Genomic DNA, 25,051 nt, shown 5'->3' with positions numbered 1-25,051 from the left:
TATATATATATATATATATATATATATATATATATATATATATATATATATATATATATATTATATAGATATATATATATACATATTATAGATATATATATAATAGATATATATGTATATATATATCATATTTATATATATATCAAACACGTATATATATATATATCATATATATCATCTTTGGCGCTAACAGTAGCAAAGCAAGGTTTTCCAAAAGAGCCTAGATTCACTTATATTAGAGATCTAGTTTGACGAGAGAATTTTGCCCATTTCAGATTTTATTATTAACGAGGTCTTTGACTCTAATAGATCAGCGAGGCATTTTGTTTTTATCATCCTGCTCTTCAAAGCTAGTGAGTCTCTCCTGTTTATGAACATAATGAACATGGAGCATTTTAAAATGTCTGCCTTTTATTGATCCACTATGACGAATCCCTTTGCAGCTCATTCTGTTACTTTAATCGGAAACGTTTTAACCCGTTTTAATTACACCCGTAACGTCTCCCTTGCCTCATGTTGTACATTTACCAAGTCTTTAGAGCTTTGGTTTGACAAGCCTCTACGTAAAACGCCATAAACACGTCCAAGCGTTGCTTTGTGTTATACTATGAATTGTAAATGTTCTTGTCACCATTGCAGAGACGTTTAGCAATGTTGTTTTACAATGCCTACTAATATATTATGGTTATTATATATGAATATATTTAATGACACAAGACATTGTGGATTTTATTGTCTTTTTCAAAAAAAAAATTTGTTTTTTACCTGTATGTGCTGGTTTAGATCGTTGATATTAAAGGAGGAAAATAACTACTGAACACGCAAACTTGGTAGAACTACATTCAGACTATCGGTTGAAATAAATTCATTACTTTGACAGATTATTGGTCCTTGTTGCTGTGGTTTATTTATTTCCGCATTTTTATCATTAAATAGACGATGATGATCAAGATGTACACATTTGAGTTCAGCGAGTTTCAATTCTATTCAGTTTATTTCTATAGCTCCAATTCACATCATGTCATCTCAGGTCACTTTCCAGTTCACCAGATCATCCAGTCAGATTGATTCAAAGTTTTCTATCTAAGGAAAACCAGCTGATTGCATCGACTCATTGACTCTTCAGCAATCACTCACACTAAGCATGCTTGTAGCGACAGTGGAGAGGAAAAACTCCCTTTGAACAGGAAGAAACCTCCAGCAGAACCAGGCTCAGTGTGAGCGGCCATCTGCTGAGGCCCACTGGGGTTCAAGGAGACAGAAGCAGACATAGAAAAAGAAGCATAGATACAAAAGGCAACTGTCAACCAGCTCCACAGGCGACCCCGTCCAGGAAACACACAGCCAGGCACACGAGCTCCGAGCCAGCTCCCATGTCAGAGGATGAAGAGAGCACATCCAGTTAGTCACAGTCAGAGAAACAGGACTACACTGGAAAACAGGCCAAGCTCCAACATCTAGAAACAAAGGTGTTGATGGCAGCAGCACAGCTGATATTTCTCTCCAGGATGGAGTCACAGCCAAACAGGAACAGACCAGATGAAGCTACTATGAGAAAAAGCAGAGAGAGCAGAACGTTAGAGATTGAACTAACAGATTCTGCAGAGTGGGAGAATAGAGATAGAATGAAGCAGAATGATGAAAAGGGGGTCCCTATGTCCTCCAGCAGTCTAAGCCTATAGCAGCAGAACTCAGTTTTAAAACATCCACACCCAGCAGCCTTTTCTTCATCTGATTGAAAGCGGGTTAGATTATTCTACAGCTTCATACTCACTTAAAACACATAATGTATTGACATGTGTTGTAAACTGGTGCTATATAGATGAATTGCATTAAAATTAATAATTTTTTTAATACTTTAAGTGGTCCTGATTTTTTATCTCTTTGTTCCATAATTGTTCACTATTTACTAAAATACTCTGTTTTTGTACTTCGGTTCTAATTCTTGTTTTTTCAAAACCTCTCTTCCTTTCAAATTACAACTACTTATTGTTTTTTCAAGTATATTTTTAATTTTTTTATTGGAAAAACATTGTTATTCACTTCATACATTATTTGCAACACCTTCAAGTCACCTGACTTTTAGAAGTACTAAAGTACTATATAGCAATATTTCATTAGTAAAAGAGATTGATATGGTGTTTTTAAATGGCAATATATCAGCATATGAAGATATTGGGATATTTTAATGGATCAATATTTTTTCCCTCGTCTTTAGAAGTTTTTAAGTCTGTAAAAAATAAGTTTTTGAGGAAGAAGAAGAAGTAGTATTTATTTATTTATGTTTTTTAGACTTTAGAAACTCAGAAGCTGATCAAATATCGGGTTAAATATCGGTGGGGTGGGCGATGTCCGATATTCAGCTTTAAGGCTGATACCTATAGGGGGCCGATTATATCGTGCATCCTTAGTTTAAACCATCTGAGGCTAAAAAGAAAAAAACGTGAAGGGATGGAGAAAAAAACGAGTCGATCTTGGAAAGGGGTTTGTTCGTTGGTGCAAAATGAAAGAGGGCTGTAAAACCGATAACTGTTTCACAACTTTATTAGATTTTTAACACTTTGCTCTTAGTGTTTAGTTATATATCTTTATTATTTTCGATGTTGTCAGGGTTCTGCGGTGGTTTCTTTGCCGGCCCAGTCTTTCTTTTTCTCCTGTTAGCTAGGGTGACCAAACGTCCGTATTTCATGTCCTGTCCCGGGCGTCCCGGGTGTTTTTTAGAAAGTGAGGAAATGTCCTGATTTTTTTAATTACCTTAATTAGACCATTAAATTTACAGGCACTAGGGCCCTGCGCACAACGCTGCGTGTGACATAATCCCTGAGCCACGTCAGTGCGGGCAGCCCTGTTCTTAATCAGAATATAGATAGCGTGGCTGTCAGGACGCCAACAACATGCAAAAGCGCCAATGTATGTTTACCGACGATTTACAAAAGAGTTTCCCCGCTTTCAAACGGGATGCCTTGTGCACAGCGTGCAAAGCAGGCACATATGTCTCGGTGTCCAATGGAGGTGCAAGGGATCTGAAAAGCCACCTGGACACCGAAAGTAAAGATAGTCGATATGTTTGTTCGTTTTTGGTAAATTTTTAGTTATTTTTGCTACACAAGAGGTATTTTTTGTTAATTAGCTCATTTGTTAATCTATTTTTTCCAATAGCCAACAGAACAGACATTATTTCATTACTGAGGCTGAGTATCATCTGTTATTGGGAGTTGAGAGTTATTGTTAACTTTTATTGTTAAGTGAGGGATGTTTAGATGAGACATTATTTCTTTCATTGTGTTTTTCATTTATTACAGGAATTGTTAAGCATTTTAAATAAATACATTTTGAATGAAATTATCATTTGTTATTGGAGTTATTGCTGTTGACTTTTACTGAAAAGCATTTTTAATAAATCAACTGTAAATATCATGTTATTGTAGGATTACGTAGGTCTATGTTAAGTGAGTGCATGCCACAGACATCTCTATGCATGGGAACAGAGATCCACCCCCCACTCCAAGGTGTCCTGGTTTTACTAAATGAAAATATGGTCACCCTATCTCATTTCGGAGCAACTTCCACAAGTTCCACATCTCTGCCGAGTCCATCTGCCTCTGGTCATTCCAAAATAAATAAACAATCCACTGGACTTTATTTCCAAGTTTGAAGACGTTTCTCTTCCATCCAGGAAGCGTTTTCAATTCAAAATGTCAAAAAATAGCGTTGAGTTCCAGATTTTATAAAGTAGCCCAAAAAATCCTTGTTTTAGTTTAGAAAACATGTAAATTCAACTGAAAACTGGTCCCCCCCTTTGGAATGGGGGTCGTTTGGCTTATTTTATTAGACTGCAAAACAAGAATATACAAATACAGATCAGAGTGGTGTCTGCAGTTCAATGCACTGAGGAATGCTCTGATCTTTATATTGGAGAAACCAAACAACCTCTCCACAGACGCGTGGCCCAACACAGCAGAGCGCCCTCCTCTGGACAAGACTCTGCACTACATCTACACCTGATGGACAAAGGACATTCTTTGGAGGACCAGAATGTTCACATTCTGGATAAAATTAAATTTACTGAGACGTCGGTAATCTAGAGTGGGATCCCCCCCAGTTATCCAGGTTGGCACCATAGCATTGGTGTGTATCGGGCAGAGTTAAATTACCTGTAGATAATGGGAAAGGTTTTGCAGTTCTATGGTAGTAGAATAAAAGGCAAGGTTCTGGGGAATTGTCAACTGCCCAAGGAGACATTTTTGATCAAATGCTAACCCAACTGTTTTTAATATTCTTTTTTGTTTCTGCATTTTTTATTTTTTCCTACTTGCTTTGATTCTGTTTTATCTTCCTGTATTTTAATCATGTAAAGCACTTTGCATTGTCTTTGTACTGAATTGTGCTTTACAAATAAATTTGCCTTGCCTTGCCTTGCCTAAAAAAAAAAAAGGTGTTTTGAGAGGGGCGTGAAGGAAGCCATCTATTAAGAAAGATAAACCAACCTTATTCATCCAGGCCAACTATTCCCTCTAACAACCCCCCTTTCAGAGACATAGACAGGTATGGGGCATTGCAGGCTAACAAAGAAGCCAAACGACCCCCATTCCAAAGGGGGGGACCCGTTCATCCGTTTCTATTTGCATGTTTTCTAAACTAAAACCAGGCTTTGTTGGGCTGCTGGATAAAACCTGGAACTAAACGCTATTTCTGACATTTTGGATTGAAAACACTTCCTGGATGGAAGAGAAACATCCTCAGACTTGGAAACAAAGTCCAGTGGATTGATTTTTTAGCTTGTTTGGAATGAAGAGTTTTCAGTAAACCTTCTTCTTAAAAAGGGACCTCAGATCATAAATGTTTCTGTCATCGCTGCACGGCTGACAGAAAAAGTTTTTAAACAAATCAGTATCTTTGAAGAATTTATTTTTTTTCTGGAGTCGTTCATAATGAAGCGTCGATTATCTAGACAACCTAATGGGGTTACATCAGACTGAACGGAAACGAGTCTGTATGACGTAGTGTTTGTGTAGAAACGTTATCAAACAGCTCGCTCCAACTAAACATGTTAGGAAACATCGCAGTTCTCTAGAGAGAAGCACGAATGACGGGAATACAGGGACTATTAATTTAAAATTACATTTATTAGAAATTACAAGCAGAGTGGATTTAAGAAGCTGTTAGCTCTGCCTACGATCTGTTCAATGGACATTAGAAATTCCTAACATAGATATAATTACAGCTGCTACAGTAATGCATGGGTAAATAAATGAGATGTAAAACAGATAGATGAATCATTTATCTTCAAGTAAAGAAATATTTATAAGCCAACAGTATTTACAGGACAGAGCAAAAAACGTCTGCAGGTCTCTTCAGCCCGCGGGACAAAAACAAGCATCGATGCTGTTAAACAAAAACTTTATTTTAGTTTCAGTGCTCAGAAATTAGATGGAAAAAAAATCAGAACGAGATTGAAACTGGTTTTCTGTATTGAACTGGGAGCTGTCCACAGCAGGAGCATCCATCAGCTACATGGGCCACACACCGATGACGACGATGGCTATGAGCAGCAGCACGATCACCACCAGCATCCCTGAGGAGACAGAAAAGACGCCATTCAGGAGACGAGAGCCGTAACCAATGGCAACGAACCTCTGGACACACATTTAAAGACTTCATTGTCACTGAAATACTTTGAAAATCAATATTATTATTGGAATCCAGGACAAGATCTTATTACCTTTGTAACATAAAAAAATATTTTGATGCAAAAAATGAATGTCAATATGATAACAAGAAACACCAACTTACCTGAATATATTAAAGGAATAGTACACCCAAAACATGATTAGCCTTCATTTTCTACTCACCCCCATGCTGAACAACACTCTGGAGTACTTTTTTGATATCTCAAATGCATCTGGAGATCTGGGAGGCTTCTTGCTGTCTGCTGACATTCAAATAATGGAGGTCTATGGCGCCCGAGGCAGAAAGGTCCATAAACGTCCACAAAAAACGTGTCAATATTCCTCCATACTGCTCGTCCAATGTATTCCAAGTGTCCTGAGTGGGTAGCGTCCATAATTTACTCGAAACGAAGTCATTTAGAATGTTTTTAGAGCATAAACAGTAGTGTATAGGATTTCCTGAAAGCGCGTTCACGAGTCTACGGAAACCGCGGCAGACCAAACCAGATGAAAGTGCGCATTCAGCGTCTGCTCTGCCAATAATGCAAGCGTAGAAGAAGAAATGTGCTGTTTACCTGTGCAAAGAAAGAAACAACGAAAGAAAAATGTCTGAGGACTTCAGTGTTGAGGAAGAGCAGGAGTTCTTTGCCGAGCTGAATGCGCACTTTCATCTGGTTTGGTCTGCCGCGGTCTCCGTAGACTCGTGAACACGCTTTCAGGAAATCCTATACACTACTGTTTATGCTCTAAAAACATTCTAAATGACTTCGTTTCGAGTAAATTCTGGATGCTACCCACTCAGGACACTTGGATTACATTGGACGAGCAGTATGGAGGAATATTGACACGTTTTTTGTGGACTTTTATGGACCTTTCTGCCTCGGGCGCCATAGACCTCCATTATTTGAATGTCAGCAGACAGCAAGAAGCCTCCCAGATCTCCAGATGCATTTGAGATATCAAAAAATTACTCCAGAGTGTTGTTCAGCATGGGGGTGAGTAGAAAATGAAGGCTAATCATGTTTTGGGTGTACTATTCCTTTAAATTCAGCGTCTAAATTAAGTGTAAAAAGGGAAGGGTTACTTCAGGTCACAGACATTAGCAATGGATTGTGGCGTCCAACATCCAGCCAATCCCGTTACATTTTCTTAGTCACGTGACGTGACGCCTGTGGCGCTCATACGGAAGGAAAACCAGCATGACGGAGCCGGTCATGCTAGCTAACGCTAACTCAACTACAGAAAAATGAAAGTAATAAACTCACCGTTGAGTTAGCGTTAGCTAGCATGACCGGCTCCGTCATGCTGGTTTTCCTTCCGTATGAGCGCCACAGGCGTCACGTCACGTGACTAAGAAAATGTAACGGGATTGGCTGGGTGTTGGACGCCACAATCCATTGCTAATGTCTGTGACCTGAAGTAACCCTTCCCTTTTTACACTGAATTTAGACGCCGAATTTAAGACGGTGAAATAGAGCCGGTTGAATCTCAGGAGGCTGAAAATATTGAGTTTGAATTTTGAAAGGTTGAATTTTTTTACATGCAGGTTTTTTTTTTTAACACTGAAAAATTAAACTGAAAAATAAGTATTGAAAATGTAATCACTTTGAAATAGTAATTTGAATTTTTTGCTTGAAGAGAAAATAACAAAGGTACGACGGAGTATTAGGGCCACACATGAAGAGAAAAAATATTTTTGCCATGACGAGATTAAACTCGACATGTCGACTTTAAACTCAACATTTCGAGAATAAAGTTGAAATGTCATGTTGAGTTTAATCTCGACGTGTTGACTTTAAACTCGCCATTTCAAGAATAAAGTTGATATATCGTGGCGACTTTAATCTCGACATTCCAAAGTTTGGAGAAAAGAGCAACCGCGCTCCACAGCTGCAGTCTGCGTTTTAAGAGTGAAGGTAGTCTTTGACGTGCTGCAACTGTATAATCATCACAGGAAGCGGTGGCCTACCAATAATAACGTAACGTCTTTCCCTATGCCTACCCATATTATGGGGTTCCGTTAGTGCCAAGGAACATGTCAGTCATTTCAACTTTATTCTCCGAATGTTGAGTTTAATGTCGTCATGGGAAAAATATTTTTTCTCTTCATGTGTGGCCCTAATACTCCGTCGTACAAATGAAATTTCAACTGTGTAGAAATAATGACAATATTTTTTTAGGTCAAAAATGTGTTCTGAATATATTTTAACACTGAAACAGTAAGAACAAACATACAACATTTAAATTTTAGTGGCATTTTTAATTCAAATCCCACACTGCAAAAACAATCCAGAAATAAGTAAAAAATGGCTTAAATTAAGTATATTTAGCCTTAATTTGAGCAGGTAAATAAGATGATTTGCCAATGGAATGAGTATTTTCACTCTTAAAATAAGATAGTTAGATAATATTTACTTGAAATAAGACGATAAAATAGTTTTTTCTTATTTTAAAAGGAAATTGTCTTGTTCCATTGGCAAAGTGTCTTACTTACCTCCTCAAATCAAGGAAAAACACACTTATTTTAAGAAAAAATAACTTATTGAGATTTATATTTTTTGCAGTGCAGTGACACAGATTGACTTCCATAAGGGGGTGGGATTGTTGTGGCGGAAGGTTCGAAAGCAGGTTTGGTTGTAGCCGGTTTGCCGGAAGCATCTTGCTAACCAGTTAGCATCTTAGTGCTACCAGGTTCCCAATGGGAAATTCCATTGGGACCAAGTAGCACTAAATTGGTGACTTAGAAACGACGCTGTCAAGGAACGCTATGGACAGAGGAAACATGCAAGAGGAGGAGAGTTTAGTGTCGGAGGTCGTGGATGAGTCTCCTCCGTCATCCATTTTTTATTTAGAGGAGGAAAGCGGGGACGAAGATGTTGTGGAAGAGGGCGGCAGGGCGGCAGAAGCTTGGTTTGGTGTAGAAGGCTTCCAGCCGTCCATGTTTGAGCCCTTGCCTCGCAACGCTGCCAGTTCTGTTAGCTCTACGCCTGCCGAAGACACAGACGTCCATCCCCGTGAACACTGGGACGCAACTCAATGGGAAAGGAAAGGATTCTGGTTTCAACCGTTGCGTATATTAGCTGCGACACATGAATCAAGATGCTATGACCGAAAACATTTGATTGACAGATGACTGTTGATATATGATTGGCCGAATTTAGGCGTTCAGGCTGACGTAGAACTAACTGGCCTGCAGAAGATAATGGGAAAAAACACAGATTTTAAGACAGGATTTTTTTTTAAATAGATATTTTCTACATTTTGAGACAACATGGTCTAATAAAGAAAACATTTATATACATGTTTAAGCCAGAATGATTTGACATTTAAATATAATTTCCCTACGACTTTAATTTAACTACTTTCAGAAGGTTAAATTCTGAATATAACCGGACAAAAAAAACGTGCATCAGAAAACACAACAAACAGAGAATCAAGGTTTTCAACAGCTTCGTCAAAACCTCGACGTGCTTTAAATAGGTTGGAGGGGCTTTTAGAAAACTTTTCAGAGACAAATGGCATCAAAGGTTGCATTCATCGGGGTTTCCAGGCGACTTCTTTTAATTTTGCTGAAGCACTGATCTAAATTCAGCGCAGGTCAGATGGCGTCCAGGAATAACCTGCCCTATTTTAGCCAACCTGTCTTAGTCTTTGTTTTCCTTTTTTTACGCCCTCTCCCCCCTCTGCTGCCTGATTGGCTGTTTGTCCCACAGGTGAGGAGTCGGGTTAAGCTTTAAGCCATGTAGGATAAACTCTGGCTAAAGGGGATCCAGATGACTTTGAAAGGCTTGTGTCGTCTTATTTTTCTAGCTTCTTAGATCAAACCCAAACATGAAGGGATTATGCTTTGTTTTTACACGTGTTAGCAATAGATCGAGCCTCGCAGGTCTGAGCTTTGTTGTTTTTTATTGGTTTATTGATAGAAAACACAGGACATGCATGTTCGGCGTTATCACACACCAGACATCGCCTCCGCCCCTAAATCGCCACCATCTGTGGGCTAAACGTCGAAGCAGAAACGTTTGCTCAGATACGAATGATGACTCTTTAAGCGACTCCAGCTTAAAGCAAATAAACATCAGAATTTACAGCAATTATCTTTGTTTGGATGTAAATGATATGTAAGCAGAAATCTCCAATGCTTCTTGGATTCAGAATTTAATTGATCCTGATCCAACATCTGACAGAAACTTCATGCAAAGCAACACTAAGGTTCAGGAATGAGCTGTGCAGCCCGTGCATGCAGGAGCAAGGCTCTCACACTCTCCTGCTTCCCTTAACAGTCCGCCATAAAAGCCACAGCTGACACCAGCACTGACTCCACCCTTCTTTTGTCCTCTGAGGCTAATGGCGCCCATGGCGTCCCTGTGGGTGCGCTGGCCCCGATGCAGGAGACAGACCGACCACCCAGAGGTCCCCGTCTGGGTTCATCCCATCTTAGCAATTTTCAGACACATCAGTAAGATAAATCACAGAGAGAAGATGATAATTGGTGAGAGCCTTGACCATCCAGCCCCCCCTGATGATCCCTCCTTGCCCCCCCTCCCGGTTAGAGTTCAAATAGCTTTGGGACCACAGAAGACGAGCATGACCCCTAAGGAACGGGGACATATTTTATGTTAACAAGATTAGCGTAGCGATGTTCCCTGAAAAAAGCTGCAAAAGACAAATCTTTGAAGAATTTTTACAAAAGAGTTTCTGGTCCATATGGACTGAGTCCATGGAACCAATTAGATCCGACTTCATGTGATTGTTCTTCTGAAATATGTCCAGCCCTCTAATGTCTTTGTGTTTTTTAATGTTCGAGGCGGTGCAATCCCCATTGCTGTTTAATTATGTTCATTTTTTGTTATCTTTACAATTAAGTTAGTGATATTCTGTTAAAAATACCAGAAAGGCAAAATGGACAAAATCAAAATTTGACTTTCTGCTTAGATCTTCAGTTTCCATCACTGATGTGATGGAAATCTGTCTTTCTAAATAAAAAAAAAAAGACTGGGTATCAATAAAAAATAAACTTCAAACCAGCTTTTTTTTTTCTTTTTCTGAGTTTTTCTACACAAATGAATTACTAACAACACTTTAAAGGAAAAATACGGTCAGCAGGAATAATCAATGGATCTTTATTTATACCTAAAACTAATACGTTTGCAGTGATTTAATGAATTTAGAGTTAATCAGTAAAAAAAACAATCATTTTTGCTGCAATCACTAAATCTGGGAGCGGCCATTTTTGCCCAAATATAGTAGCCCCTCCCTCCTGCCATCTTCCAGCAGTGACGTCACGGTGCGGTAAGCCTAGCGCCATTCTCCCCGCTTTCCAAGCTAAATCAATGGGAACTACTAGACACATCTGCAATCAACAACAATTATTGAAGATTTATTAAGAATTATTAAGAGTCGGATGTAATACGTTGGATATATTTTCTCTGGGTTTGTTTGATCTTGATGTTTGTATTTATGTTCTGAAAATTAGGGTGCATTGGTGGAGAAATATTTTTTGCTATAAACACATTTTTGCAGAAAGTCAAAGACAATAAATTATCCCTTGAGTCTTTACATTTAGAAATGCTAATTAGAAATAGAATATATTCAAAGTTCTTGCCAGTTAGATTACCTGCTAAATACTGAATACATTTCTTTTAGTTTATATTTGCCTGTGTTTTTAATTCAGAGTAATTTTCATGTGAATGTGCTTTACTGGAGGCATCCATGTTTGTCAAAGAACACTACTGCCACCTACTGGTTAGTGATGTCACGGTGCGGTATCGGCTGTTGATCAAGTCCCAGTGCTGTATCTGGTGTTTGTCACAACGCGCTATTATCCAAGTCATCTTGAAAACATTCTTCTTCCAAATGTTGGCTACATATTACGGGTTTTTTCTCTGGCCAGAAGTTCGATGGCAAATCCTCCCTCTTCAAGTTGGCGATCCAACAACCAACCCGTCCGTGGAGGATCAGGAATCAGAAAGGTGGAATAATTCTTTTTTTCCACTTTTACCCGATGTATTCCAGCATCCAGCTGCCATGCACGTGGGCATTGTCAGTTTCACTATAGCTCTGGTGAATTTCAATGGTGAAGTCCTCTGGAAATCTTCAATAATTGTTGTTGATTGCAGATGCGTCTAGTAGTTCCCATTGATTTAGCATGGAAAGCGGGGAGAATGGCGCTAGGCTTACCGCACCGTGACGTCACTGCTGGAAGATGGCAGGAGGGAGGGGCTACTATATTTGGACAAAAATGGCCGCTCCCAGACTCAGTGATCGCAAAGAAAATTGTATTTTTTTACTGAGTGACACTAAATTCATTAAATCACAGCAAACGTATTAGTTTTAGGTATAAATAATGATCCATTGATTCAATTCAATTCAATTCAGTTTATTTCTATAGCTCCAATTCACATCATGTCATCTCAAGGCACTTTCCAGTTCAACCAGATCATCCAGTCAAATTGATACAAAGTTTTCTATCTAAGGAAAACCAGTTGATTGCATCGACTCATTGACTCTTCAGCAATCCCTCACACTAAGCATGCTTGATTATTCCTTGTTGACCGGATTTTGCCTTTAATACTTTTCTTAAAACTCAAGCTAGCCTAAAAGGCTTTCGCGAAGCAGAGGAAGGTTCCTTAAAGGGGTGATAGAATGATTCTATAGGGTATCTGGTCCTTCAGGTCTCTAATAGGGTGATAGAATGATTCTATAGGGTATCTGGTCCTTCAGGTCTCTAATAGGGTGATAGAATGATTCTATAGGGTATCTGGTCCTTCAGGTCTCTAATAGGGTGATAGAATGATTCTATAGGGTATCTGGTCCTTCAGGTCTCTAATAGGGTGATGGAATGATTCTAAAGGGTATCTGGTCCTTCAGGTCTCTAATAGGGTGATGGAATTATTCTATAGGGTATCTGGTCCTTAAGGTCTCTAATAGGGTGATAGAATGATTCTCTAGGGTATCTGGTCCTTCAGGTCTCTAATAGGGTGATAGAATGATTCTATAGGGTATCTGGTCCTTCAGGTCTCTAATAGGGTGATAGAATGATTCTATAGGGTATCTGGTCCTTCAGGTCTCTAATAGGGTGATAGAATGATTCTATAGGGTATCTGGTCCTTCAGGTCTCTAATAGGGTGATAGAATGATTCTATAGGGTATCTGGTCCTTCAGGTCTCTAATAGGGTGATAGAATGATTCTATCGGGTATCTGGTCCTTCAGGTCTCTAATAGGGTGATAGAATGATTCTATAGGGTATCTGGTCCTTCAGGTCTCTAATAGGGTGATAGAATGATTCTATAGGGTATCTGGTCCTTCAGGTCTCTAATAGGGTGATAGAATGATTCTATAGGGTATCTGGTCCTTCAGGTCTCTAATAGGGTGATAGAATGATTCTATAGGGTATCTGGTCCTTCAGGTCTCTAATAGGGTGATGGAATGATTCTATAGGGTATCTGGTCCTTCAGGTCCCTAATAGGGTGATAGAATTATTCTATAGGGTATCTGGTCCTTCAGGTCTCTAATAGGGTGATAGAATGATTCTATAGGGTATCTGGTCCTTCAGGTCTCTAATAGGGTGATGGAATGATTCTATAGGGTATCTGGTCCTTCGGGTCTCTAATAGGGTGATAGAATGATTCTATAGGGTAACTGGTCCTTCAGGTCTCTAATAGGGTGATAGAATGATTCTATAGGGTAACTGGTCCTTCAGGTCTCTAATAGGGTGATAGAATGATTCTATAGGGTTTCTGGTCCTTCATGTCTCTAATAGGGTGATAGAATTATTCTATAGGGTATCTGGTCCTTCAGGTCTCTAATAGGGTGATAGAATGATTCTATAGGGTATCTGGTCCCTCAGGTCTCTAATAGGGTGATAGAATGATTCTATAGGGTATCTGGTCCTTCAGGTCTCTAATAGGGTGATGGAATGATTCTATAGGGTATCTGGTCCTTCGGGTCTCTAATAGGGTGATAGAATGATTCTATAGGGTTTCTGGTCCTTCATGTCTCTAATAGGGTGATAGAATTATTCTATAGGGTATCTGGTCCTTCAGGTCTCTAATAGGGTGATAGAATGATTCTATAGGGTATCTGGTCCCTCAGGTCTCTAATAGGGTGATAGAATGATTCTATAGGGTATCTGGTCCTTCAGGTCTCTAATAGGGTGATAGAATGATTCTATAGGGTATCTGGTCCTTCAGGTCTCTAATAGGGTGATAGAATGATTCTATAGGGTTTCTGGTCCTTCAGGTCTCTAATAGGGTGATAGAATTATTCTATAGGGTATCTGGTCCTTCAGGTCTCTAATAGGGTGATAGAATGATTCTATAGGGTATCTGGTCCTTCAGGTCTCTAATAGGGTGATAGAATGATTCTATAGGGTATCTGGTCCTTCGGGTCTCTAATAGGGTGATAGAATGATTCTATAGAGTATCTGGTCCTTCAGGTCTCTAATAGGGTGATAGAATGATTCTATAGGGTATCTGGTCCTTCAGGTCTCTAATAGGGTGATAGAATGATTCTCTAGGTTATCTGGTCCTTCAGGTCTCTAATAGGGTGATAGAATGATTCTATAGGGTATCTGGTCCTTCAGGTCTATAATAGGGTGATAGAATGATTCTATAGGGTGTCTGGTCCTTCAGGTCTCTAATAGGGTGATAGAATTATTCTATAGGGTATCTGGTCCTTCAGGTCTCTAATAGGGTGGTAGAATGATTCTCTAGGGTATCTGGTCCTTCAGGTCTCTAATAGGGTGGTAGAATGATTCTCTAGGGTATCTGGTCCTTCAGGTCTCTAATAGGGTGATAGAATGATTCTATAGGGTATCTGGTCCTTCAGGTCTCTAATAGGGTGATAGAATGATTCTATAGGGTATCTGGTCCTTCAGGTCTCTAATAGGGTGATAGAATTATTCTATAGGGTATCTGGTCCTTCAGGTCTCTAATAGGGTGATAGAATTATTCTATAGGGTATCTGGTCCTTCAGGTCTCTAATAGGGTGATAGAATGATTCTATAGGGTATCTGGTCCTTCAGGTCTCTAATAGGGTGGTAGAATGATTCTATAGGGTATCTGGTCCTTCAGGTCTCTAATAGGGTGGTAGAATGATTCTCTAGGGTATCTGGTCCTTCAGGTCTCTAATAGGGTGATAGAATGATTCTATAGGGTATCTGGTCCTTCAGGTCTCTAATAGGGTGTGTAACATTGGTTGGGCTGAAAATGGCATATTAGCTGTTCTATGAGCCCTAATGCAGCCTGGTTAAAAGCCCTAGAATGAAACCACAGGTTTTCGTCCTTTTATGGTTTGATCATGAATATTTAGATGAGCTGTGCTCTGATTGGTTGGTTTACAACGAGCCAAGCTGCTGAGCAAAGACGCATCATAGCAACAAGCACTCACTCACTGAAACATCAGATTGTTGATATGGTAGGGGGAGCAGATGTCCTATTTTTCACTGACATGTCCTACTTTTGATACCTAAATAAATGTTTCGGGGGAATTTCAAAATCGTCAGGATTTTGGTCGACTGCAGTGCAGCAGAACCGAGCCGTGAGATCCGGGGCTGGTCTGGTGCAGGGAGCCAGAGGGGGACGCAGCGACCAAACCCGACCCAGTGGCGGTAGCCTTGACAACGGCACCCCCTTGCTACCATCACCGGGTCAGGTCGGTCCGTCCGTCCCGGTCCAGTCCAGTCAGCAGAACCTCATTTTCAACAGAGAAACTTCCTGCTTTGTAATTATTGTAGAAGTAAACCCAACTGTAGGCTAAACAGCTAAACTGATGTCTTCCATCTTCCTCTATTCATGTTCCTGGACCAGTCAACCAGCGGGCTGGTCTCTAGTTTAATTTCAGGGCGTGACAAAAGCAAAGGCCAGAACCAAATAAGGCAACATCCCCAAGTTTACGTCAACTCTGTGCTTCGTTTGGATTCGCCCGTTTTATGGCGGAAGTTTAGAATAGTGAGATTTGCAGAGAAAGGAGGAGTAGATGTAGTTTGAACTTCTCTGTACGTCCATTTCAGCCACTGAACTATCGTTATTCATCTATGACAATAGACACTCTGTTTGCATCTATGACCCCTTTTAATTTAGCTGTTTCAATCAACCGTTTCTAATGTGATACTTTAAAATTGTAATTAAAAAAAGCATGGAAACACTGTTTATTTTATTTATTGTTATAGGACCTGGTAGGGCTCTGGCTTGGTGAGATCAATGATTGGAAACAAAACAAATTTAAGACACTGGATGAGGAAGTTGTGTTTTTTTTTATACTAACAACTTATTTGGAGATGGTAAAAGAATATAAGGATGTATCACAGGAACCCAAACAGCCACTTTTAATGTCCTGCAGTCTGTTTTAGGATAGGAATTTCTACAAGAAGAAAAAAAACCAAAGGATGGTGATCAATCTTTGCTTAGAGCAGCAAAACGACTGAAGCATTTGGTAAGGAGGCAACAGCTATGATAAATATGCTCTCTGCTGTCAAACCCTGACAATCCCACCTCTGCCAGGACGGGTCTGAGACATAATACCAAATGCTGCCTTTGGATCTGAGGAGCTTTTAAAAATAAATAAAGCCTTCAAGCTAAGGAATTATAAACATACTGTCAGGGCAAAAGAGCCGAAACCCTTCAAACAATCTGTGGCATGAAAGATTTTTAACTTCTTTCTTTGCTTGACACAAACTGGAGTGTCAAACAACCGAGGTGGTGAACAGGGGGGGTGACAGAGATGAATGAATGAAAGACGACGAAGGCGGAGAGGTGAGAGTGAAGAGGATCAGAGGGGAATTTTCCATCCCTGAAGAAAAGACAAAGAAAACTAACTAATACCAACACAGCAGGCGAGAACATGTATTTATTCTAAATATGTATAAATAGCAGGTTCCTAAAGGTTCTATAAACTGGTTTTCCTTTTATCCAAAATGCTGCAGCCAGAGTTCTGATGAAAATTAAAAAGAGAGATCATATCTCTCCTATCCTGGCTTCTCTTCCTTGGCTTCCTGTTAAATCCAGAATAGAATTTAAAATCCTCCTTCTCACATATAAAGCCTTAAATGGCCAAGCTCCATCTGATATCAGAGATCTGATTGTTCCTTATGTTCCTAACAGAGCACTTCGCTCTCAATCTGCAGGTTTACTAGTGGTTCCTAGAATTTCTAAAAGTAGAATGGGAGGCAGATCTTTTAGTTATCAGGCTCCTCTCCTGTGGAACCAACTACCAGTTTTAGTCCGTGAGGCAGACACCCTGTCTACTTTTAAGGCTAGGCTTAAAACTTTCCTTTTTGATAAAGCTTCTAGTTAGAGTGGCTCAGGTTATCCTGATCTATCTCTATAGTTCTGCTGCTATAGGCTTAGACTGCTGGAGGACATAGGGACCCCTTTTTCATCATTCTGCTTCATTCTATCTCTATTCTCCCACTCTGCAGAATCTGTTAGTTCAATCTCTAACGTTCTGCTCTCTCTGCTTTTTCTCATAGTAGCTTCATCTGGTCTGTTCCTGTTTGGCTGTGACTCCATCCTGGAGAGAAATATCAGCTGTGCTGCTGCCATCAACACCTTTGTTTCTAGATGTTGGAGCTTGGCCTGTTTTCCAGTGTAGTCCTGTTTCTCTGACTGTGACTAACTGGATGTGCTCTCTTCATCCTCTGACATGGGAGCTGGCTCGGAGCTCGTCTGCCTGGCTGTGTGTTTCCTGGACGGGGCCGCCTGTGGAGCTGGTTGACAGTTGCCTTTTGTATCTATGCTTCTTTTTCTATGTCTGCTTCTGTCTCCTTGAACCCCAGTGGGCCTCAGCAGATGGCCGCTCACACTGAGCCTGGTTCTGCTGGAGGTTTCTTCCTGTTCAAAGGGAGTTTTTCCTCTCCACTGTCGCTACAAGCATGCTTAGTGTGAGGGATTGCTGAAGAGTCAATGAGTCGATGCAATCAGCTGGTTTTCCTTAGATAGAAAACTTTGAATCAATCTGACTGGATGAACTGGTTGAACTGGAAAGTGACCTGAGATGACATGATGTGAATTGGAGCTATAGAAATAAACTGAATAGAATTGAACTTTATAAGATACACAGGTAGGTCTGTTAGTGACTGAGTTAGAACAGAATCGAAATCTTATTTATTTAAAATACATACATATAAACAAAATAAAATAAGATAGTTGATACTGAATTTTACAAACATACATTTAAACAATCTACCCATGTGTCCTAAAATATGTTCAGAAATGAACAGACACACGAGTCTCATTCTAGGGCTATAAAATGAGGATGTCTGTTTAAAAACTCAAAGAGAAGAAGAAGATGTCAGGAGATGGGAAAGGAAAAAGAAACAATTTGAACAGAACAACAGGAGAGGCCAGAATCAGACGCAATCGGAGCTCTGGGATTGTCAAACAGACGCACCCCCGGCCACCATGGGGACAGGGACAACAGAAAGAGGAATCCTGGAGGCTGACCTCCTTTGGAACGTGCTTTCTGTCTCTGACTGCCTGTTAGCCTGGGCGTAACAATGCAGCCTGGGCCACGGCAACAGAGGCTGGCCTTTCAAAAGGCAAGACAGAAAGAAAGGGGTTTGCAAAGGTTGGTTTAAGCCAGCTAACTATCACAGCCTTCGAAAGACAAAACCCCAGAAAAAACCCCAGAGTCTTTGTGAAAATTATAAAACAAACATCTATGGTGAAACGGTAAATACGCCTTTAGAAGACGGTTTGGGGAAACTTCTCAGTTTCCAAAATTGATGACATGACCGGATGTGACCCTAAAAATGCCTTTTGAGATTCATCAAAAAATATTCTTTAAAGGAAAAGTTCAAACTTCTGAAAGCTCTTTAAATCTGAAATGATTCCATCCTGTTCAATAAATGATCAGTGTTTTTAATTCAGAGTCATTTTCATGTGAATGTGCTTTACTGGAGGCATCCATGTTTGTCAAAGAACACTACTGCCACCTACTGGTTAGTGACATTGTCACGGTGCGGTATCGGCTGTTGATCAAGTCCCAGTGCTGTATCTGGTGTTTGTCACAACGCGCTATTATCCAAGTCATCTTGAAAACATTCTTCTTCCAAATGTTGGCTACATATTACGGGTTTTTTCTCTGGACAGAAGTTCGATGGCAAATCCTCCCTCTTCAAGTTGGCGATCCAACGACCAACCCGTCCGTGGAGGATCAGGAATCAGAAAGGTGGAATAACTCTTTTTTTCACTTTTACCCGATGTATTCCAGCATCCAGCTGCCATGCACGTGGGCATTGTCAGTTTCACTATAGCTCTGGTGAATTTCAATGGTGAAGTCCTCTGGAAATCTTCAATAATTGTTGTTGATTGCAGATGTGTCCAGTAGTTCCCATTGATTTAGCTTGGAAAGCGGGGAGAATGGCGCTCAAGTGAATGTTATCTAATCATCTTATTTTAAGAGTAAAAGAACTCATTCCATTGGCAGATAATCATATTTACTTATTAAGATTAAAGGTAAATACACTTAATTTAAGAGATTTCTAGATCTTTTTTGCATTGTACATTAAGAAAGAAAAGAGCAAAACTAAGTTCATTCTAATCGCTCCTTGAAGTTGGATTTTTTTTTTACCTGCGGACTGAATTTCATCTTTATTTGCTAAATTCAGGCGCTTTAGGAACAGATTTAGTTTCAGGTTCCTAGCAGATCTTCATTAGCGTGTGGCGGCATGTAGACGAGGCTCACCGCATGACGCTGACTTCGTCTCCACCAGCTTCACTCTTCGAGTCTCGTTTCGGATCCTGCCGTCAGTCTTGTCCACGAGATGTGCAAGGTCATCGATGATTTCTGAGAAAAAAGGTAAGAAACGAAATTTAAAGTAACCATGATTGATAACTGTGTCAGACTGGAGTGATGCATTATTGTTCTTCTACTAAAAAGACAGGAATTGCTTCTCCTTGCTTTTCTCAGGCAGCGATTGCAAACCAGAGGTACTCCTAGCCCTAATGGTCCAGGCGTGCGTTGCAAAAGTACATGGAAATATTTTATTTCTAAGGTAGTAATTCTGCTTTGTGAATACCCAATAGAAGAATAAAACAAGCTTTTCATTAAGTTTTTCTTTGAGTTCACCTTCAAATTTCAGCGCTTAAAGAAAGACAGAAAGAAAGACAGAAAGACAAAGACAGACAGAAAGAAAGACGAAAAGACAGAAAGACGAAAAGAAAGACAGAAAGAAAGACAGAAAGAGCAAAATAAAGACAGAAAGAGGAAAAGAAAGACAGAAAGAAAGACGAAAAGAAAGACAGAAAGAAAGAAAGACAGAAAGAAAGGCAGAAAGAAAGAAAGACAAAGACAGAGAGAAAGAAAGACAGAAAGAAAGAAAGACAAAAAGATGAAAAGACAGAAAGACAAAAAGAAAGACAGAAATAAAGAAAGACAAAAAGACAGAAAGAAAGGCAGAAAGAAAGACAGAAAGACAAAGACAGAGAGAAAGAAAGACAGAAAGAAAGACGAAAAGAAAGACAGAAAGACGAAAAGACAGAAAGAAAGACAAAAAGAAAGACAGAAAGAAAGAGAGAAAGAAATACAGACAGAAAGAAAGACGAAAGAAAGACAGAAAGAGCAAAATAAAGACAGAAAGACGAAAAGAAAGACAGAAAGAAAGACGAAAGAAAGGCAGAAAGATGAAAAGAAAGACAGAAAGAAAGACGAAAGAAAGGCAGAAAGACGAAGAGAAAGACAGAAAGACGAAAAGACAGAAATAAAGACAGAAAGAAAGACGAAAAGACAGAAATAAAGACAGAAAGAAAGAAAGAAAGAAAGACGGAAAGAAAGACAGACAGAAAGAAGTTGAACATTTATCTATCATTTAGTGGGAACTTCTCTAATTATTTAGAGCCGTTATTCAATCACTTCTGACACCTTTTATTTTATTTTTTTACCCAAACTTTGGGATATTTATTAGATCTGCGTTAGCGATGATGTCAGACCCTTCTTAACCTATAGGCAGCGGCTTCTGGAGTCTCAGAGAGAAACTATTTTCTGATGCATTTCTATGTTTGTGAACGTTGGAACCGGCTCTGCTCTTCATTGTAGAAAATATTCCAAAAGTTTGAACCCGTTTAAATGAAGCCAGAGCTGCTGTGTCGACGTGGCATTTCCCACAATGCATCTCAACAATAACACGGCAGAAAACTAGGAGAAGATTCTACCTGTTATGGACACGTTATAAAATGTGACACTGCTTAGAGATGCAATAGGTTTATAGTATTTATAATCTCCATCTTAAACATGGATCCATGACTGCAACCTCTACAAATCTGATCAGAAAGACTAAAATATTCATTTAAAAAGCATTTTCTGTAAAAGATATTCCATCATTGCTGATTCCAACTGACAGAAAGTTATGAATAAACACATATGAGTGAAAACATTCAGCAACAACATGCCTCATTGCTCTTGTTATAAATCAGGAGATGCACAGCAGAACACGACTGACATTCAAAGGAGCACAAGTCTGTGTGTGGTGGGGGGGTGGGGGGGCTGTGAATTGGTGGCCTGTTTTTTATCTTTGCTCCCAGGGTGATGATGGGTGCTGTCCAGTAGCCTTCTGAATGGAAAACAGTTCAAATAAAAGGGGAAATGTGGCTAAAACAGCAGAAACGTTTAGTGCAAACGCAGGATTGTGTCAGATTCTAGTGAATTAATGTACATTGGAAACAGTCATTAAAAAACCGTTTCTGTCGCTCCATCGCAGAGGGAACCAATTACAAATCAGCAGGGTCCCAATAAAGAGGCACCAGTAAAGGTCTGGAGACGTTACAATACTTCAGACACTTAAAACAGAATTTAACACTGAAATAAAATGAGGTGTTTATGCATCCAAGTTATACATCAAATTTTTAAATAAAATTTATGTTTTTCCATTTTAAAACCTAATTTTTTTTATTATTTTTTTAAGCATATTTCACTAACCTCTTAACACCACCCTCATTTTGGGAAAATCTTGCCTATCTTGTATACCCAAATGGAAAAGCAATTAACTAGAAATCAGAGTTTAGACCTGGAAATATCAACACACCAGTTCTGTACATTTTAGCAGTTAGCTAGCAGTAATCAGTGGAATTTGCCTGTTTAGGCGCTACTAGTAAACAACAGAAGCTACGTGAAAACATTTGGACTCTGTTCGAATTCATGGGCTGCATCCTTCAAGGATGCGGTCTACCTAGACTGGATCCTCCAAGGACGCGGTCTACCTAGACTGGGTCTACCTAGACTGGATCCTCCAAGGACGCGGTCTACCTAAACTGGGTCTACCTAGACTGGATCCTCCAAGGACGCGGTCTACCTAGACTGGATCCTCCAAGGACGCGGTCTACCTAGACTGGGTCTACCTAGACTGGATCCTCCAAGGACGTGGTCTACCTAGACTGGATCCTCCAAGGACGCGGTCTACCTAGACTGGATCCTCCAAGGACGCGGTCTACCTAGACTGGATCCTCCAAGGACGCGGTCTACCTAAGCTGGGTCTACCTAGACTGGATCCTCCAAGGACGCGGTCTACCTAGACTGGGTCTACCTAGACTGGATCCTCCAAGGACGCGGTCTACCTAGACTGGATTCTCCAAGGACGCGGTCTACCTAGACTGGATCCTCCAAGGACGCGGTCTACCTAGACTGGATCCTCCAAGAACGCGGTCTACCTAGACAGGATCCTCCAAGAACACGGTCTACCTAGACTGGATCCTCCAAGGACGCGGTCTACCTAGACTGGATCTACCTAGACTGGATCCTCCAAGGACGCGGTCTACCTAAACTGGGTCTACCTAGACTGGATCCTCCAAGGACGCGGTCTACCTAGACTGGATCCTCCAAGGACGCGGTCTACCTAGACTGGGTCTACCTAGACTGGATCCTCCAAGGACGTGGTCTACCTAGACTGGATCCTCCAAGGACGCGGTCTACCTAGACTGGATCCTCCAAGGACGCGGTCTACCTAGACTGGATCCTCCAAGGTCGCAGTCTACCTAAGCTGGGTCTACCTAGACTGGATCCTCCAAGGACGCGGTCTACCTAGACTGGGTCTACCTAGACTGGATCCTCCAAGGACGCGGTCTACCTAGACTGGATTCTCCAAGGACGCGGTCTACCTAGACTGGATCCTCCAAGGACGCGGTCTACCTAGACTGGATCCTCCAAGAACGCGGTCTACCTAGACAGGATCCTCCAAGAACACGGTCTACCTAGACTGGATCCTCCAAGGACGCGGTCTACCTAGACTGGATCCTCCAAGGACGCGGTCTACCTAGACTGGATCCTCCAAGGACGCGGTCTACCTAGACTGGATCCTCCAAGGACGCGGTCTACCTAGACTGGATCCTCCAAGGACGCGGTCTACCTAGACTGGATCCTCCAAGGACGCGGTCTACCTAGACTGGATCCTCCAAGGACGTGGTCTACCTAGACTGGATCCTCCAAGGACGCGGTCTACCTAGACTGGGTCTACCTAGACTGGATCCTCCAAGGACGCGGTCTACCTAGACTGGATCCTCCAAGGACGCGGTCTACCTAGACAGGATCCTCCAAGGACGCGGTCTACCTAGACTGGATCCTCCAAGGACGCGGTCTACCTAGACTGGATCCTCCAAGGACGCGGTCTACCTAGACTGGATCCTCCAAGGACGCGGTCTACCTAGACAGGATCCTCCAAGGACGCGGTCTACCTAGACTGGATCCTCCAAGGACGCGGTCTACCTAGACTGGATCCTCCAAAGACGCGGTCTACCTAGACTGGATCCTCCAAGGACGCGGTCTACCTAGACAGGATCCTCCAAGGACGCGGTCTACCTAGACTGGATCCTCCAAGGACGCGGTCTACCTAGACAGGATCCTCCAAGGACGCGGTCTACCTAGACTGGATCCTCCAAGGACGCGGTCTACCTAGACTGGATCCTCCAAGGACTCGGTCTACCTAGACTGGATCCTCCAAGGACGCGGTCTACCTAGACTGGATCCTCCAAGGACGCGGTCTACCTAGACTGGATCCTCCAAGGACGCGGTCTACCTAGACTGGATCCTTCAAGGACGCGGTCTACCTAGACTGGATCCTCCAAGGACGCGGTCTACCTAGACTGGATCCTTCAAGGACGCAGTCTACCTAGACTGGATCCTCCAAGGACGCGGTCTACCTAGACTGGATCCTCCAAGGACGCGGTCTACCTAGACTGGATCCTTCAAGGACGCGGTCTACCTAGACTGGATCCTCCAAGGACGCTTTCTACCTAGACTGGATCCTCCAAGGACACGGTCTACCTAGACTGGATCCTTCAAGGACGCAGTCTACCTAGACTGGATCCTCCAAGGACGCGGTCTACCTAGACTGGATCCTCCAAAGACGCGGTGTACCTAGACTGGATCCTCCAAGGACGCGGTCTACCTAGACTGGATCCTTCAAGGACGCGGTCTACCTAGACTGGATCCTCCAAGGACTCGGTCTACCTAGACTGGATCCTCCAAGGACGCGGTCTACCTAGACAGGATCCTCCAAGGACGCGGTCTACCTAGACAGGATCCTCCAAGGACGCGGTCTACCTAGACTGGATCCTCCAAGGACGCGGTCTACCTAGACTGGATCCTCCAAGGACGCGGTCTACCTAGACTGGATCCTCCAAGGACGCGGTCTACCTAGACTGGATCCTCCAAGGACGCGGTCTACCTAGACTGGATCCTCCAAGGACGCGGTCTACCTAGACTGGATCCTCCAAGGACGCGGTCTACCTAGACTGGATCCTCCAAGGACGTGGTCTACCTAGACTGGATCCTCCAAGGACGCGGTCTACCTAGACTGGGTCTACCTAGACTGGATCCTCCAAGGACGCGGTCTACCTAGACTGGATCCTCCAAGGACGCGGTCTACCTAGACAGGATCCTCCAAGGACGCGGTCTACCTAGACTGGATCCTCCAAGGACGCGGTCTACCTAGACTGGATCCTCCAAGGACGCGGTCTACCTAGACAGGATCCTCCAAGGACGCGGTCTACCTAGACTGGATCCTCCAAGGACGCGGTCTACCTAGACTGGATCCTCCAAAGACGCGGTCTACCTAGACTGGATCCTCCAAGGACGCGGTCTACCTAGACAGGATCCTCCAAGGACGCGGTCTACCTAGACTGGATCCTCCAAGGACGCGGTCTACCTAGACAGGATCCTCCAAGGACGCGGTCTACCTAGACTGGATCCTCCAAGGACGCGGTCTACCTAGACTGGATCCTCCAAGGACTCGGTCTACCTAGACTGGATCCTCCAAGGACGCGGTCTACCTAGACTGGATCCTCCAAGGACGCGGTCTACCTAGACTGGATCCTCCAAGGACGCGGTCTACCTAGACTGGATCCTTCAAGGACGCGGTCTACCTAGACTGGATCCTCCAAGGACGCGGTCT

The 25,051-nt window shown here is 41.7% G+C and overlaps 1 protein-coding gene across 1 annotated transcript in view; it reads right to left on the bottom strand.

Moving 5' to 3' along the window:
* Positions 1-5,117: 5,117 nt before the first annotated feature.
* stx8 (syntaxin 8) overlaps positions 5,118-25,051 on the bottom strand; it is a 64,002-nt gene continuing 44,068 nt past the window's right edge. Inside the window, exons 7-8 of the mRNA XM_038270501.1 lie at positions 19,357-19,458; positions 5,118-5,575 (exon numbers count right to left, since the gene is read on the bottom strand). Coding sequence (XP_038126429.1) covers positions 5,511-5,575; positions 19,357-19,458 — 167 coding nt within the window. The 3' untranslated portion in view covers positions 5,118-5,510. The remainder of the gene's footprint in view (positions 5,576-19,356; positions 19,459-25,051) is intronic.

The sequence above is a fragment of the Cyprinodon tularosa genome, unplaced genomic scaffold (assembly GCF_016077235.1).
Source record: "Cyprinodon tularosa strain WSP-4 unplaced genomic scaffold, ASM1607723v1 ctg763, whole genome shotgun sequence".
NCBI lineage: Eukaryota > Metazoa > Chordata > Actinopteri > Cyprinodontiformes > Cyprinodontidae > Cyprinodon > Cyprinodon tularosa.
The sequence above is the reverse complement of the archived record's forward strand: the minus strand, read 5'-3'. Positions and strand labels throughout refer to the sequence as shown.